At 46.6% G+C, this 18231-nt stretch overlaps 1 protein-coding gene across 2 annotated transcripts; it reads right to left on the reverse strand.

Moving 5' to 3' along the window:
- Positions 1 to 226: 226 nt before the first annotated feature.
- VPS37B (VPS37B subunit of ESCRT-I) lies at positions 227 to 13911 on the reverse strand. 2 transcript variants are annotated; one of them, XM_063173113.1, is made up of 4 exons: positions 13772 to 13911; positions 6133 to 6304; positions 5461 to 5543; positions 227 to 4375 (listed from the first exon to the last, which is right to left on the reverse strand). In XM_063173113.1, exons 1-4 carry the CDS (start codon positions 13874 to 13876, stop codon positions 3923 to 3925), a joined length of 813 nt encoding a protein of 270 aa, XP_063029183.1. In that variant the 5' UTR covers positions 13877 to 13911; the 3' UTR covers positions 227 to 3922. The 2 variants fall into 2 exon arrangements, with proteins under 2 accessions (XP_063029183.1, XP_063029184.1); XM_063173114.1 differs by lacking the exon at positions 13772 to 13911 and adding an exon at positions 13277 to 13377.
- Between the last annotated feature and the right edge of the window lie 4320 nt (positions 13912 to 18231).

The raw sequence follows: 18231 nt of genomic DNA on the forward strand, positions 1-18231 counted from the left end.
AATCTGCTGTGAGCAAACCCATCCTGTATCAGCTCCACACAAAATGGACTCGTTGTATCCAGTCACTAAAAACACAGCCAACAGATTCACCATGAATAATTAAAGCATTCTGCATTTTATGTTCTACATCCACCTAAAACTGCGTTTATGTTGCTACAGAAGAAACCCCATTAGGGTTGAAAATCATGAATAGAATTGCTCAAGGGAGCCACAAGGGGACAGGACACCAAGAGATATGCTATTTTATTTAAAATCAGAACACAGTAGATAACAGAAAGACTTATTATGCAAACAACTCCACTGTATGTTCACAACTTGCTCAGCATACAAAGCTGCCCCTTGCTGAGGCAGTCCAGGGTCACACAGAGGAACTGTTCAGGCACAGGAGGACTCTGCCCCCTCTGAGCTCCACGGGCAGCTCCAGGGGAGGGCACAGGGATTGCTGCTCTGGGCTCTGCATCTCCACAGGGATTGCTGCTCTGAGCTCTGCATCTCCACAGGAATTGCTGCTCTGGGCTCTGCCTCTCCGAGTGATTCCAGTTTGGAGGGCAGAGCAGTCCCGGGAGAGCTGAGGCAGGGGAGGCTGTGGAGGCTGTGGAGTTGGGGACGGTGACCTGGAGCAGCCCAGGTCCCTCCCAGGGCAGCTCCTGTCCCTGCAGTGGCACCAAGGTGACCTGCCTGATCAGCTGGGCTGCAACAAAGCACTCCCCCAGCTTTAGGAGCAGCCCCGAGGGCAGGGAGACCCCTGGAGTCAGAACTGCAGTCCAGGTCCAAGTCCCAGCTCAGAACTGCACACAGAGACTGGCACAAACAACGCTGCCCAAAGAGAGCATCCCCAATGCTACCAACACTCTGAAGCCGTGTTACACCTTGCAGTTAAAGGATTTTTCTCCACTCCAATTGCTTTGGGGAAGTTTATGCTATTTGTAGCAGACATCAAAAATCCTTTATATATATATATATATATATATATATACTTTTTTTTTTTTTTTTTGGCAAGCATCGTGAGCCACCCCCTCTCAAGTCTCAGCTTGCCTATGGCATTTTAATCTCACTATCTTATAAACAGTGCAAATTAGTACAATTCTAAACATCCTAGCCAGAGCAGAATTAATTTATTAGCTATAACAGAACAGGAGAAGCTGTTGAAGGGCAACAGGTTGAAAGCACTGACACAGCTCTTGCCAGGTTAGTGTTTCATCAAGTTTGTTGCTGAAAGGATTGAACAGCTTTCCACAGTCATTCTCCTTTACCCTTGAACATCACCAGCAGTCAAGTAAATATTTACAGTTTGTGTGCACACACACACACAGAATTAATGGCAAAACGTTTTCCATGAGCAGCTGGACTTCAGTTATGAGCTCGCAATAACTGAAACATCACATTAGTTACATCAGCTATGTTCAAACTCACCCATCAGTGAAGGCAACTAGAAGCTTACAAAGAGCAGAAAGAGCTGGTTTTTTCTGAAGTATGAGGGTCAGTTTTTGTAAAAGTCAGTGCTCTCAAGAGCCCTTCAATTAGAGTTAAGCAATGGCCATTGAAATGATAAAAATGCTAATATCCTAGAATTACAATCACAAGTAGTGATCCTAAGGCACATCAGCCACATGCATATGCAATAATGCATTGTTTTGCTCCCAGACAAAAAAATTGCATTAGCTTTGTCTGTATTTAGTGTGCACAAGAGGTTGTTTTTAGATAAAGTATCCCTGAAAGGTCATTGTTATCACAAAAGTTACCAAAAGACAGAAGATTTAACAAGTAGTAAAAATATTTCTGGACTACTAATACCAATAAAGTCTGATACATAAAATGCAGTGCAAATTCACCATACACTTATCCATCACCCCCATCACTTCTGAGGACTTCCAACCCTCAGAAAAAAAAGTTGGCACCTGATAAGTGTAAAATATACCTGGTTGTTTTTATGAAATCTCAGTAGAACTGAATTGGGAGTGTTTTAGAGTTTTGTGTAGCAGGCTCAAAGTATGAATTTCTGCACCTTGGTAGCCCCCACCCACTTTAATTCTTTCTAGGACACATTTCTACACAGACTCATGTTTAGCATCCAGATAGAACAGCTGCCACCCAAATACCAGCACTAACAGCACAGCAAAGTTACTTAGAAACGAGTCATAATTAACCATGCCTATACAAAGCTTCAGTGAGAAAATAATACCAAGAAAAGATATCACACTATTAAAAGAAACCAAAAACAACCACATCCTGTACCATCACTAGATTACAGAAAAAACACACTTTGCAAACAAATCCAATGCACATTGCTTCACAAAATCCCCCATCTATAAAAACTTGCCAGACTTCCACTGGGGAATTGGTTCAGATGCCAGTAACACTGCCCAACCTCCTGCCTTTGGCTGCACAAGGCAGAACAAGCCAAATGACCACGTTCATATTTTCAGAATTGAGAGCTTCCTATTATGAGCTTAATTTCAGATTAGTATTTGCTCAGCACCACACTCCAGAGGAAATGATTAAGGGACAATCCAGGTCTTACATAAAGAAAAAAAATAGATTTTCTGTTCTGACTGATGTTTGTAGTACAAACTCCCAAACAATGCAGTGCATTCCAGCACAATGATACCAAAATAACTGAAATAACCAGGGGCTTTGACAGATTGGTAACAAACTCACAGCCACATTCTGTGCAAACAACAGGGGTTAAAAGCTGCCTCCCCCAGTGCTGGATTAAAACACCAGCATGTGTCTGTACCTCAGGCTTCAAGAGTCACATCAGGAGTGAAATCTAAGCTGCCCTAAAAAGCCTCTCCCATCCAGAGGCAGAAGTTCAGAACAGATTCTGTAGGATGCAAACAGCCACCATGGACTTCAAAAGGCTTTTCTTTTTTGCCTACTTGCAGAGAAACATCAACTGCAAATTCCAGATAGATACACATGCCCCAAACTGCAAAACTAAACGAAATGGGAAAGTTAAGAGTAGTTCTGCCAAGTGAGAGACAGAGTTAAGGGATAAAATGAAACTGTGGAAATTCAAGTGGGCAATTACATGTGAAAATCCAGTATTTGATTAAGAAAATACCCTGCCTAGATTCCTGGAATCACATGGTAGCAAAAGCTAAGCACCTGTGTAAAAAAAATCATTTCTGTATCCAAGGTGTGGAAAAGGAGAGAAAAACCAACCATTAGAAAGAGTCTTAATAGGCAAGGAAATAAAACTGCCTGGTAAAGTGTCTATAAAACCCTAAACTGGCTCTACAAACAGTTTAGTTTCATTTCAAGGGACCAGGACTTTGAGGGTACTGAGCTCTTTAGGAGTGGGAGTAGTGCCTGCTTTGATTACACACTGTCTAAGGTAACAACTGAAATGCAGAAATGAAACTCCTGTCCTTTTCCCTGTCTGAACCCCCCAAGGTGTGACAGGAGCTGTAGCTCAGTGAGCTCTGAGAGCCCCGTGCCCTGGGTGAGGAGGATGCTGGGGCTCCTGTGCACAGCCCTGCCCAGCAGCCAGGGACGAGATATGGCTGCAACCATCCCAACAGGCCACAGAATTCCTCAGAGGGACAACCAGCTCCCCGCGAGCCACACACCCCTCCAGCTGCCAGGGGATACATCAGAACACAGGAGGATGCTGATCGACCATCACTGAGGAATTCAGAGCGTGGCTCTGTTTGTAACTCAGCAAATCCACTGCCAGCGCCTTCCCAACTCGATGGATTTACAGAATTTAGCCCTCGTCACCTTCCTGGGAAAACCTCGTCACCACTGACCTTTGCAAACAAACATCACATATAGCAAAGCAACTGCAAACCTCTGTGCCACAGCTCGGCCTTTGTGTTCCATTGTGCAAAGAACAGAGGCTCCCATTGCCCGCGGCAAGTCTCTGATGGGGGAAAAGGAAATATAAGCACCAATACCAGAGTCAGGCGCACCCAAACATTTACTGGAGGATGAAGCCGGGATGCGGAGGAAGGCGAGGCGGTCTCTGGGGCAGCGGCGGAGGATAGGGCGGCACAAACTGGGCCGGGCAGCCCGGCGGGGGCAGCTGGCTCGGGGGCTGGGCGGCTCCGGGCCGCGGCGGCAGGGGCGGGTACGGAGCCGGGGCCGGGCCCGCGGGGAAGCGTCCGGAGGGCGGCGGGGGCGGGATCCGCCGCGGCACCACCGCCGGAGGAGGGCTCGCGTCCCGGTACGGGTCCCCGGGGGCGGCGGAGGGCTCGGCCGCCCTCGGCTGCGCCGCAGGCTGAGCCTGAGCGAGTCTCTGTCCCTTCAGCACCATCTCCTGCAGCTTCTCGATCTTCACCCGGCGCAGGTGAGCCAGCTTCCTCTTGCTCTGGTACTCGTCGATGAAGGAATCCAGCGGGATTTCACCGTCAAGGAACCTTTCTGCCATATTCTGTCAAATACAGAACATTCTCTTAGGGAACAGCCTACTGCAACAGAATCTAAATGGCTCACATCCCAAAATAGCAGCATTTTGCCTGTGATTTTCCAGCTGGCATATGGAAGATGACTGGCATACTGAAGGATTCTGGGCAGAACTTTGAGTTACTTATTACTCAGAAGCACTGAGAGTTAAATATCACTTTTGCATAAATTTATACTGAAGTAACAGCAATAAAAACATCTGAATCTCGCTCTGAGCGGTCCCCTGATCACCAGAGATGGGAACAAACCAGGTCCAGCAGCTTCCCAGATTGCCAGCTAAGCTGAACTACAGCTCAGTGCTGCCTGAACGGCAGCAGAAACACTCTGAGACTCAGCACAGAGATTATTGCTAAGTCAGGCTCAAGACTCACCCTTACCTGTGGCTTTGGGTAAATGGTGTTTAATAACTGAGAGCTGAACAAACATAAACTCACTAAATTCAGCTTGTCCTGGGAATGTCTTTTTACAATCACAACTCAAGGCTTTAATAAGCACATTTTTTTCCTCCTGATTAATTACAGAAAATGCCTGCATGCAAATCTGCAAACAAATTCAAACACTCCCATTATTCTGAAGTCACAGCACCCTTCAGGCACTTGTGTGTCAGCAAGTGGTGACCCCTGGCACCTGCACAGACACACCGAGACCACAATTGGATATTTCACCAGCAGCACTGCAGGAAAAGCAGCACAGGCACAGGTTGGTTTTTTTATTAGGCCACTAACTGACATTTATTATGAAGTAATACATGTACCAGGCAAACCCCATTGAAAAAAAGATCCCACATTTTTAAACTCTACAGGTCTGAAGGCAAAGTCAAGGAACTGAGAGGGTTTGCCTAAAAAGGAGCACTTTCTGTCTTGAACTTCAAAGATGTTAAGAGTAGAAAATTACTCAGATAAAAAAGAAATAAAATTGCTGGAATCCAATAGCTGCTCCCTGAGGTTCAGAGCAGAGACAAGTCCTTATTCTCTCATCTGTCACATGCTCAGCTCAGCCATGGAAGGTTCTGGCCTTGGGGGCAGTGGCAGAATTGGGGAGTTCTGTCATTACCTCCGTGTCTTCCTCGATCTTGGCCCCCTCAGCCTGCAGCAGGGCCAGCAGGGTCTCCAGGGAAGCATTGCTGGATTGTCTGTCTGCAAAGGCACAGCAAGGACACAAAGTGACAGCAGGTCCAGGTGACCTGGAACTGCACAGCAACCTCCGGGGCACATCTGCACCACCAGCAGGCTCTGCAGCTCCACACAGGGCCATGCACAGGCAGAAATGTGGTAACAACTCAGGAATATTGTCAGAGTGCTAAGAGCTGAAATTTAATTCCAATTATATATTTATAATGTTGAAAATACTTCAGCAAGTGCAGTATCAGATGCACAATATAATTCAGTATGAAACTTAAATATAATATTCCATTTGATTTATAAATAGTCACTAAAACTCCAAGTGTTCTGCTCTTTAGCAAGGTAACTGAAGTTGATAATTTAAAGAGTAGGTCAAGAACAGGTAGGTAACAGGAAGAATCCACAGTATCTGTTACTGGGTGTGACAGTCACTTAATAAATCATCAGAAGTGTGATCTATTTCAGCACTATAAAGAATGACATTTCACTTTGTACCCTAATTCACACAGCTAAAAATGAGACACCAAAAACCAAACAACAAACAGGCAACAGATTTACATCATTTAAAAAACAGCAAATCATAATTGTCAGCAGCCACTGTTACCTAGTTTTGTTTTCTTTATCTGGTATGCCTCAAAAAGAACTTGCAGCTCCTGATATTTCTCAGTTAAATTTGATTTCAGAGACTCCAACTTTGGCTGGTACAGGAGATTTCCCTCTGCCAGGCTGCGGTTGCTGGCAAGAGTCATGTCCTTGCTGTGCTGAACATTTTGGGCCTGGATATAAAATAAAAACAAAACAAAAAGTGTGTGAAATGACAGTGACATTATTAAGCAAGACTAAATGAGACTCTGAAAAGTTTTAAACAAACAACAGAAGTATATAAGAATTAGTGCTGTGGCGTTGGGCCTGCAACTGATGAACAAATGATGAAAATTGACAGATAAAGCAACAGCTCTTGAAAAAATCTGAATTCCAGCAGTGAGATACAATGGGTGCAGAAGAATCTCATCCCTTATCTTGTTAATGTGTAAAAAATAAGGATGGCATCATGACTGCTCCTTCTCCAGAATATTCTTCCCCAACTGTGTTACACCAATCCTGGATTAATGCCAAAACCTTCATTTTTTCAGTTTAATCCTTCTGCTCAACAGTTCCCAGCCTAAAGAAAAAAATGACAATTCTCACACACCCAAGATTCAGCCAGATTCCAGCCTGCTCACACTCACACAGGCACACGAGAGCCTCAGGAGCTCTGGGAGTGTTTGGAGAAGTGTTTGGAGAAGTCTGCCCTGGGTGTCACATCAGATTCACCAAAATATTCAGACATCAAAAGGGAAAAAAACAACCAACCAACCAACCAACCAAGGGATTTGATTCCAGATTCTCAGGCTGGATCAACAAGAGGAATATTCCTCCCAGGGCACCACTGACTGAGTCCACTGAGCTGCCTCCAAACCCACAGAATTTTGGCACATTTTTGTCACCTCCCCCATCCAGGTGTGCCTCCAGCCCAGGTTTTCCCTCCCATTGCAGCAAACAGCAAAGAGCGGCACAGACCCGGCTCCTGCCACGGACAGGGAAAGGGGAAACCCAAACGAGCTGTTCCATAGCCCCAGAAAAGGTCAGCAGCAAATTCAGGTGTTCTTCCAGGCACAGCCACTGTCTTTGAGAGCAATTACTTCCTTCTGCAATATTCATATGTCACTTTAATTTCCTGAATTCAAAACTCAGTGTTACTTAAACACTTGTCCCCAGATATTGCTCTTCAAAAGCCAAAGTTTCACTCTCACCCTGCTCTTGCCAAATCACTTAAAAACCCAACAACAACCACCAAGGATAATGCAGAGTCCTAAATTCTCATCCATCCCAATTCTACTCCAAATTGTGGAATTCAGGAATTACACTTTCAATATTGTTTTCACTCCCCAAGCCTAAAGAAGCATCCAGCCCTATGCTTGTGTTCAATGTGGATCCTTTCAAAGAACAAAAAGAAAGTTCCCTTCTTACCTTTGAATCTAATGCAAAATAATTTAAATTAAACTGGTTTCCATTTGTTTATTCTCATATAATCTGATCCAGTTAGGACTGTTGCTTTCAGAAAGCCGAAGTCTCCCTGTTTTACATTTTTTAAAAAAGAATTATTAAGGGTTTAACAGCTGAATTAGTGGCACCCAACTCTTACCAAGCCCCTGTCACTGGCTGCCTCCTGAACTGCCAGCCAAGGAAAACTGTGCAAAAATATTGATGGGTTCTGGTGCCTCTTTCACCATTTTAATGAGCTCACTCCTTCCTCACAGCAAATTCAGAATTTGCACTGCTTGGGAGGCTGAAATTCCCCTGCCAGTCAGGAGGGAGCAGATTAATGACAGAACTGATCTCTCCTTTGGGATGAAGAAGATGCACATTTACTCAGGGCAGAGAAAAGCCAGTGGACACAAACCTGTAAGCCTTTCAAGAGCACAAATACCAGGAAAATGAAGCTTTTACTAGAATCATTTATAGCAAAGAGAAGGAGGTAGAAATCCAAATAAACAGAGTAAGAAAAAGCTTCCTAAAGTCAGGTGAGACTTCTGTGATGTTGATCCTGCCTCAGGTGTCAGAGTATTTCTCAACAGGACCAGGAGGGAGGAAGAAGCAGCAAATTCCTAACCTTTCATAATGATCTGCTGAAAAACTTTACTTTTAAATCATTTCAAATGTGAGGAGATGAGTAAATACCACTATGACATGATGTATCTGACTTGTGAAAATAAGAAAAACGTGGTTAATATGACCTGCCTGCCTCTAAGGCAGAGTGGTGTCCTGTCCTTTGCACCTGATATCTAATCATTATAGACTAGACAAAGCTCTACCAAAACTCTTAAAAATATTTGTTGTAAACTGATTAAGGTATTTGTAATTGCACTTTAAGATATAGTGCTTGAAATTACACAGGACTTAACGACTAAACTCTCTCCATATTAGAACATTTCTGAGAAGGAAATATTTTTTCTAACAGAAGTTGATCAAGAATGGTAATTGACACTTAATGATGAATTAAAATGTCACTCCTGAAGCCTCCACTTCCAGCATTGGTCTGTGACAAATTTCTTTTAACAATGCACCCTTGGAAAGATGAGAAACTTGAATCTCACCCAAAACCATGAGAAGAACCAGTTCCTCAAACACAAAGCAAACTTGGGAATGATTTAGTTTAATGAAGCTCAAGGAGGAGCTGGTGAAGACCCATCCACTCGTTTCAGGACACTGAAATATTTCATGTCACTGGGAGAATTTTGAAGCCTGTGAGTTCTGTTTCACAAACAGAACAGATACAATCCCAACCTGAATACAGCCACAATCTGTAAACCAGAATAATCTCTTCAATGATGTTAGGGTCTGTGTAAAAACCTGACAGCAACTGTTCCACTACAAATGCAAGTTAATTCAAGGAATCAGAAAGCAGACACTGTAAAGTTTGCCTAAAAATGAGTAATTTAAAACTACAAAAAAAAAAAAAAAAAAAAAACAGCTGCAAAATCAGCCAGGCTGGAAGGCCCAGTGCAGCATGAGCAGTCTATTAAGGTTATCAGTGCAGCACAAAGCAAGCTTTGAGCATCCACTCACAGCTCCCCACAGGGCCGAGACAAAGGCTGAGGAAGGAATAAATGCAACAAAAGGTGTTTTGTTATCACATGTGACAAAAATGGGCATTAGCAGGGAACTGCTCCTGCACTGCTTGTTCACCTGCCCAGTGCAAGTGTCAGAATAAAGTTATTTAGAGATAAAAGTCAGGAGTCCAGCACAATTCCTAACAGGACTCTTGAGGTCATGAGCACTTCAACAGGCAGGAAATGTTAATCTGAAACCAGATGAAAATACCAGTCAGAATCAGGAGACACAGTGAGGCAGGACAATATTAAGGAGAAAAGGAGAATATATGAGCTTTTTTTTTTTTTTTTTTTTTTTTTTTAACTGCTAAGCTCTCACTATGAATTCTGAATGGGACAAATGGGGCAGCCACACTGAGCTGCTTACAAGGGGATTTTCATGGAACAAGGATTGCTCACTCCTGAGCAGAGCACTCAACACCAAACTGTGCTGCAAGGGAATGAAGCCATGGACACACACAGGTTATTAAAAACACAAGTCAGGGTTTATGCAGCACTGCAAAACTTCAGCTGCTTAAAAAATTGAATTTCTTTAATGGACATAATTTGAATAATTTTACTCAAGGATTTATTTAATGAGCATTTCCAAGAGCAGGCAGCAGCAACTGCTTTGGGAATTTAGAGTCTACTACTTTTATGAACTGCAGCTTTGTTTCATCCCACTTTTAAAAAGGGAAAAAAAAAAAAAAAAAAAGCTGGATAAAATTAAACCAGAACTAGTACTAGCTTAGCAACACTCATTCTATAAATGTTGATCCCTTACTCCAAAAGAATGGTTTGCAGCAAGAGTTATTTGTGTAAAACGTCTGTGAGCAGCGTCACCCTGGCTCATCCAAAGCTCATTCCCAGAGGGGCTGAGCAATCCTGGCTGCCCACAAAGCCCATCAGGAGCTGCTCTAATTATCAGCTTGCTCTGGCCAGCCCCACGGAGAGGAGTCTCTGGGTACCTTCGAGAAAAAGTCTCTTAAGGAGCTCTAAATAAAGAGCAGCTCTGGTTTAATTCCTTTATACACAGGACACATCCGTGGCGGCTTTAGATTTCTCCAGCCTCTGTCACTGCCACATTCACTTACACAGACTTGTAAATTAAGAAGAAAATGTGCAGTCCCACTGTGGATGTATAAAGATGCACATTTGGAGTGTCAAATGAACCCCTGAAACGGGAGCTGGCAGGTGCAGAGTAGGAGAAGAGACTTCTTTTACAGAAGATTTAGGAGTGCTTTTCATCAGGGGCTGGTGAATAATAATACACCCCCTAACAACATCTGTTCTGTAATAAATATTAAAACATACTGCAGAGTAATTAGATTGGCTAAATTCAGCTCTTCTGATTACTTGAAAATGACAAAATGAAGCTTAGAAGGTAAGCTGCAGTTCCTAGACATTTCTTGCAGAGGGAAGACACTGAGCACTGCAATTTGCACTCCTCACACACAGACACTCACTCATTTGGTGCTCAGCTAGAAGAGAAAAATCCGTACTTGTCACCAAGTCTAATTCCTAACTTTGCAACTAAATTTCATGTTTGGCCAACAAGAACATGACCACTTGCACAATGTGGTTTCAGGACAGGAGGAGGAATCCAAGAAATCTGGGCATGAATGCACAGAGTTGAACTTGGACTTTCTGCCCGGCAGGATCTGTTCAATCAGCTTTTGAGAAAAGGACTGCGCTCAAAAAATTCCTTCTGTGCTTGCCAGTGTACTCTGAAATGCTGGAATGAGAAGAAGGCAATACATTTCTGACTTCTTGATTTCACATAATTAAGGTATTGAAAAGCAAACAATTTTTGGCCATGGAACCTTAGCAGCCAGTAACACAAAACTGCACTGCTACAGAAGTGATGCTCCAGGAGACAAAAAGAAAATTCACTTTCACAGGGAAATTCATCAAATCATCACCAGTGTCAGGTCACAAATTCTCTCATCTGAGCTTTTTAGGGTTATCTCACTGAGACTGACTTTTATAAACAAATTACTTTTATGAGCCTGCCACAGCAGGAGGTTTGGAACTAAATAATCTTTCAGGTCCCCTCCATCCCAACCCTGTGACTGCCTGTTTAATGAAGATGGATGCTGTGCATGCACTGAGAGATGACAAAAAAAGCCCTCCTCAGTCTGAGAAGGCTGGGAGCAGCAGACAAGCAGCTTCCTTCCTTTTTCTGGCAGACCAGAGTTAGTTGCTCAGGCTCAGACAGGAAAAGCAGCAGCTCAGCTCTGCTGCCACAGCGTCACACACCTGGGGACACTGCAGGACACTGTGCCAGCACATCACCCCTGGGCACACACACAGAGACACACACACCCACAAATCTGCTCAACATTCCCTCCAAGGCTGTGAGTGCCTATTTTTAGCTGTCAGCAAGAAAGCCGAGTGGTTTTTCCAAATCCTCCTCCTCCTCTGTGAACAAAACACTGGGGTTTGAGCTGGGTTTGAGCTGGGTTTTCCCTTGCAACAAGGAGAACAAAGGGTTTTTTTTTTTTTTCAATTGTGGAATAATCATCTTTAACCAACTTTGCCACTGAAAATATAAATTATCTCAGAGAAGTGAGTTGAGAATCGTGATTTAACTGGAATGTCACAGTGAAATCAGGAATGCAAGGACTTTGGAACAACCCCAGAACCTGGACACACACACGGACTGACAGCAGTGAGGGCACCGTGGTGCCTCCTCAGTGCTCAGGATTTCCCTCTCTCCCTCTTCCTGCCACACGCTCCCAGTGAAAACCCAGGTCTCACATGCAACAAACAATCCAGTGAAGGCAAAAACAGGAGGAGGAAGGAATATTCAAGCGTGGCCAATTCCCTTCAAGATGGGTAAACACGTTTGCAGCTGAACAGACTCCAGTATAAGCCTCCACATCCAATAAAAGAGGATTACAGCAGCACAGCCCTGTTGCCACACAGCCCGAGCACCTCCAAACCTGGCCACACTTCCCAAACACCACAAAATAAATGTTCCCTCGGGCCCACAGAATTCACTCTGCAATTTAAAAGCCTTAAGATGCCAACGAGAGAGGAAAACCTGAGGGTCAATATGGGCTGGCTGTGTACTGAGGAATGATTTTTTCTACTGAGGTCATGAGGTTTTCTGCCACTTCTGACCCACAGTCTTAAGTTCACACTGAGAAATAAATTATAATAAAGAGCCCATGCCCCTTGGCAGGGGTCACTGGAAGCAGCAGCAGCTCCACCGTTCACACCCTCACCAAGGTAAGCCCATTACAACCTGCTGGGTTTCCTTAAATAGGTTTTGTTCAGCAGGGTGCTCCTGCCCCCAGCAAGCCAAGAGCTCTCTGCATGTTCTACTTTCCACAGCACCGCCTGCTCCTTCCAAGTTCTCAAAATATAGAGGCTGGCACAAAAAGTTGTTATGGCTGCCCCACTCTCCCCAGAAATCTATTGGCACAAAGTTAGAAATCTGAATTGTTGCATAATACAGCAAATAAACTCCCCAGGACACCTCATCAATACAACAAATAATACAGCAAATAAATTGCCCAGGACACCTCATCAGCTCAGCCCCAGCCTTCAGTGGGCCTGTCCATGGGTAATACTCTGATAATTTGGCTCGAGGTGATCCAGAACAATTTCCTCAGAAGCACCAAAAGGGCCAGAATCTTAGTTTGAGAGAACACAATTACAATTGATTTTACTTTATAAACTTAAGCTTCTTTCTCAAGAACATGTTGCCACTGTTTCTCTTCTGCTGAGGCTTTTGTCCTCTAATTTAAGACAACAAAAAAAACCCAATAAATACAGGACCCAGAGACTTTCTTTTCAAGTTTTCATACATATAGTTTCATCTTATTTGCTCTTATCTGACTAAGAGTAAGATTCTTTCAGGGACATCTGTGGCCAAATAAACCCAGAACAGTCTCATACCTGAACTGTAACACCCAGTGTCCACTGGCACATAGAGAAACCAGTCAAAGACAAGCACAGCCAGAGGAAGAAAACACGCTCCTGTTTTGTTTTAAGAATCCCAGATCCAAAAGCAGGACTTCGAGCCTGATGAACTGACAAAGACACTTCAAATAGGCAAAACAAGCAGCAGAGAAGGCTGACAGCCCTGGCTGCGCCCAGCATACCAACCGAGGCACACAGAAATCTCTTTCACGTTGTTTTCAATTCACCCTGGCAAAATCCTTCCCCACGGCCGAGGCACAGAACGAGCGCTGTGCGAACGGAAAAGCCGATCCCACCTCCGGGCCGTCACCGTCTCCTAATTCAGGGCTCGGATTCATTGAATTTCGCGTTTCCAGCCCGCCGAGCCCTCGCCCCTCGCGGGCACCCAGCGGGCACGGATCCCCGCCGCGGCCGGCGAACAAAGGCCGGGAGGGCCGGGCCGGGACAGCGGGGCCGGGGGCGGCAGCGCAGGGGGAGCGGGGACGGGACCGGCGGCGCTGCCCGCAGCCCCGGGGGCTCCTCACGCACCGGCAGCTCCGCGGCGGGGCCGAGGCCGCCCGGCGGCTCCGGGCAGCGGCGAGTCCCGAACCCCCCAGCAGCGAGCGGCACCGGGCACCCGGCGGGCTGAGGGGGGCGGCCCGAGGAGAGGCCGCGGCCGGGGAGCGCGAGGCAGCCCCTCACCTCTTCCATCTCGCGGGCCATGTCCTGGAGCCGCTCCTCGTCGTCCAGCAGCGCGCTGAGCTCCTGCAGGCTCAGCGCCTCCAGGCGCCGCGCGTCCAGCGCCATCCCGGCCCCGCCGCCGTTCCCGCCCCGGCCCCGCACCGGAAGTGCCGCCGCGCTCTCGCCCCGGCCCGGCGGGCACCGCCCTCAGCGCCCCCTGCCGGGGGGGCGTGTCGGGGCGTACCACGGGGGCTGCGCGGCGGGAGGGGGGCGCTGCTGGACCGAACCAAAGGGGCCTGGGGAGGGGGGCCGCGGTGCCTGAGCGGGCCCGGGCTCAGGGGAGCACCTGTGAGAGGGGGGTGAAGCCCCTGTGAGGGGTCCGTGAGGGGCGCCCCTGTGAGCGGGTGAAGCCCCTGTGAGCGGGTGAAGCCCCTGTGAGGGGTCCGTGAGGGGAGCCCCTGTGAGCGGGTGCAGCCCCTGTGAGCGGGTGCAGCCCCTGTGAGCGGGTGAAGCCCCTGTGAGGGGTCCGTGAGGGGCGCCCCTGTGAGCGGGTGAAGCCGCTGTGAGCGGGTGCAGCCCCTCCGTGGGCACAGCGCCGGGCAGAGCCCCGCACAGAGCGAGCTTTGTGCGCTGCGCTCACGTGAGGCGCTCGGAGTCCCGAGGGATCGGTCAGTGAGGTTGGAAAAGACCTCTGAGATCATCGAGTGCAGCTTGTGACCGATCACCTCCTTGTCCACCAGACCGCAGCCATGAGTGCCACGTCCAGTCGTTCCTTACACACCTCCAGGAGTGGGGACTCCTGGGCAGCCCTTTCCGATGTTTTATCACCTTTTCAGTTAACAAATTCCTCCTGGTGTCCAACCTGAGCGTCCCCTGGCGCAGCCTGGGGCCGTTCCCTCTCCTGTCCCTGTTCCCTGCGAGCACAGCCCAAACCCCAGGCTGTCCCCTCCTGTCAGGAGCTGTGCAGAGCCAAAGGGCCGCCTGAGCCTCCATTTCTCCAGGTCCAGGCCCTTTCCAGCTCCCTCAGCCCCTTCTCAGCTCCATTCCCTTCCCTGTACACGCTCCTCAATTCATCCATGGAGGCCCCAGAAGTGGGCTCAGGACTCCAGGTGTGTCCCCAGAGATGTGACTTTGGGACACTCGGAGGTCCCTGGAACGGCTCAGACCATGCCCTGTGTCCTGCAGGACAGAGCTGGGCTCCCAGAGAGCCTTCCCAGCCCCACCAGGGCACAGCTCCTGCCTGAAGTGCCACAGACACTCGTGGCCTCCTTTGTTTAAAATTCCCCAGCTGTAAATTCGGAAGGAAAATCAGTTAGATTTAACTTGCATTTCCTTAGCCAGGTTGGGGCTTGGCTGGAGTAAATCTCAAAAGACTGATTGCATTATTTTTCTCAAGACTAGGCTGAATACTTATTTAGGTTAAAAATAGCTAAAAATCATATCTGGCCAAGCTTTGGTGCTAGGCCACTTCATCCATCTTAAACCCTTTATTCTTCAACAGTAAAGGTCAATAAATAATCTGTCAAAGATCTGTTTCATGGCAAATTTAAATACTTTTGAAATGCAATGTAGCAAAAACTACGTCAATTAAACAACCATATATTTTGTTTTTCTGATTTTTATCAGTCATGTCACCAGCACTGGAGTCGGCAGTGTGTGGTAACCCTTAGGAGCAGCAGCTCCCCAATTACTGCTGCTGTTAGCAGAGCTGATAAAGACAATTATGCCTGGAAACAATTAATTGTGTTAAAAGAGCCTCAGTTATATGCATCACTTGGCATGCAGCACCTTCCTGGCCTGCTTTTGTCCCTGTGTGGGTGTGGGTGTGTGTATTATTTCCGTGTGTGTAACTCTGGAGAGAGAGCCAAAAGGAGCCAGGAGCCAAGGGAACAGGAGAGGGAATGGCCACGTGGTCCTTGTCCTTTGGAGTTGATATTTTTGATCTAACTGGGAAGAATTAAAAAAAAAAAAATCCATACAGTGACTGAATACAATTCTGATGCAATGAAGTTGCAGTCACACTCAGGAAGTGACCCAGCAGCTCCTGGCAGGACACTGTGATGACAGGACAGCTTTATCTTTATGCTTGTTCTTTTGTCCTATACCTAAACTCAGCTCCCCACACCTCCCACCTTCCCAAAAGCCCTTTGTCATTGTTATCCACAGGGAACAAGGGCCAGCAAGGTGACCCTGCCCTGCTGGCAGCCCGGCGCAGATCCAAGGTGCGCTGGTGGGGAGGCGAGGCCGCGGTGTTTGCGCAGCAGGAAGCTGAGCCCAGGGTGGGGAGAAGGTGCTCAGTGACACGGGAATGTCCCAGTAGCACAGCTCTCACCAGCCCAGCACACCTGCCCGCTGCAGGGATGTGCTCTGTGCCAGGTGAGTCAGCAGCCGTGCCCTGGGCACTGGCAGGGCCCTGCACAGTCACCCAGCCCTGCCTTGCTGTTCGAATCCAGCAGATAGTCACCCTGCCAACACCATTCCTGTGTTTGCACAGCCCCATCAGGCAGGGTTACAGCCACGGGTTAAACCTGCTGGAAATCTGCTCATGCAAACACACGTACGCATACACACACATGCAAACAGAGGAATTAGCTGAGGGATTAGGAAAAGCCCTTTCTTCCCAAGAACATTGCTAATTTGAACTTCATACCATAACTAAATAAATGGTTGGAAGGGGGAGTGTGGTTCAGAAGAGTCTGACTCAGCTTCATGTTGCAAATCTAGTTTTACCACTGCCTCACTGTGTGATCCTGAGTGGAGTTCTCAGATTCCCTCAACCATGGTGCCTTTTGCTGAAAAGGGAGATAATAAGAACTGCTCAGTCACAGTGGGAACATAACTCATTTGTGCTCAAGTACAACATACATTGAAAATACTGCTTCTCCCTGGGGGGGTAATTTGGGTTCTGGTGATGGTGTAGAGGAGCCTGCATTAAACATCTGGGTTGTTTTTGAGTACTTTGGTCAGCACCTGCATGTAAGCGAGCTCTCCAGTTGTCCAGAGAAGCAGCTGAGGCTGAGACACAAGATAGAAGTCAACTGCTTTTGTGCAATTATATTTTCCATTTGGACAGGTAGGAGGGTGCCTTCCCATTCTGCAGCCTTAATGGAAGATAAAGGTACAGCACATCACTGGGACAGGATATGAAGGATTGCAGATAAACCAGGATTTTGGGCTACAGGGTTTATCAAATATTGCAGTGCTGCAGGCTGGGATTTATCATCTCCCCAGGCTTGGTTCCTATTTGCCTTTGCTGAAATCCTTTTGAAGGGTGACAGCATTCGAGTACATTAGAACTGTAAGCAGGCAAAGTACAGAAGTCAGGGTTTCTTATTACAGGAGAAATGGAATAAAAAATTTGTGAAGATTACAGGGGAAACCATGTCATAGTGAATAAGAAGTCATGCTCCAATCTTGAGGAAAACTGGCATCCAGACTAGTTTAAATAAGATGTTAGGTATTTTTTGCTATTTAAACTTGATCTTGAATTTCCTCCTGGTACCTCATATCCTTTTACGGTCAGTAGCACTGGCCTCATGCATATTTATTAGACTTAGACATATTTTGCAAGTCACCTTCACATCTTATTTTCTTTTCCTGGACAAACAGGTTGGTTATGTACACATTGAATTTGCAAATCTCATCTCTGGTGTACATTAACCCCTATTAGTCTGGTTGCTTAATGTGCAGATAAGTTTTGGGGCTTATTTGCAATTTATCTTCCTTCTGTATATCAAGCACAGCCCATACTTCTCTTTAGTTTTCACAACCCAGATTCCTTCACAAATGGAAATGACCTGCATATCCAGCATCCTGGCAGAGAATCAGCCCTTCTGTTTGAGAGATCAGTGCCCCTGCTGTGTGAGAGAGAGCAGGAATTGGGTGTTTGTAAGGTGCTCCTTCCTTTCAGGGAGCTGCAGGTGTCAGAAGAGCAGCAGGTCTGTTTACCTGCACTTATTTTCTTTGCCTTAAGCTCACATTGAAGCTGGAATAGAAGAGGCAGATTTTATTTTTCCTCCCCAGACTAAACCACATCTCTGAACCCAAGCTAGAAGCACTTTCTATTTGCTTGTGGCACTTCCAGAGCTGCTGAAGGCCTAGAAAGTGCAGCCACTGGAACACACACAGCTGGTTATTGAGGCAGAGGTTGGTGAGGCAGGAGACAAGTTGTTGGAATAAACACAGCTGTGTTTTTTCCATCACTGAGTGCTCATTTACTGGGTCAGTCAGCCACAGACCCTGGCTGTGCAAAGGCACAGGGTAAATCCCTGTCCCTGGGGAAGCTCTGGGACTGCAGGATCCACTCTCAGATTTCACCTTGGATGGGGTTCACTGTTGTTGGAATCAAATAAAGCTGTGGTTATACCTATTACAGGGAATGGTTAGAGCTTATTAATAGTGAGGCAAACAACCTGCCATGGGATATACAGTCAATTTGCAATCAGTTGTGCTTTCAAATGCTTAATTGCTTACAGTTCTGC

This window comes from Melospiza melodia, chromosome 20, assembly GCF_035770615.1.
Source record: "Melospiza melodia melodia isolate bMelMel2 chromosome 20, bMelMel2.pri, whole genome shotgun sequence".
Taxonomy (NCBI): domain Eukaryota; kingdom Metazoa; phylum Chordata; class Aves; order Passeriformes; family Passerellidae; genus Melospiza; species Melospiza melodia.

Excerpts from the sequence above, each read along its gene's own strand:
- VPS37B (XM_063173113.1), bottom strand. The coding sequence starts at position 13,876 with ATGGCGCTGGACGCGCGGCGCCTGGAGGCGCTGAGCCTGCAGGAGCTC. Across the intron at positions 6,305-13,771 it reads TGGCCCGCGAGATGGAAGAG|GCCCAAAATGTTCAGCACAG; the intron begins GTGAGGGGCTGC and ends TTTTATATCCAG. Across the intron at positions 4,376-5,460 it reads AGATCGAGGAAGACACGGAG|AATATGGCAGAAAGGTTCCT; the intron begins GTAATGACAGAA and ends TGTATTTGACAG.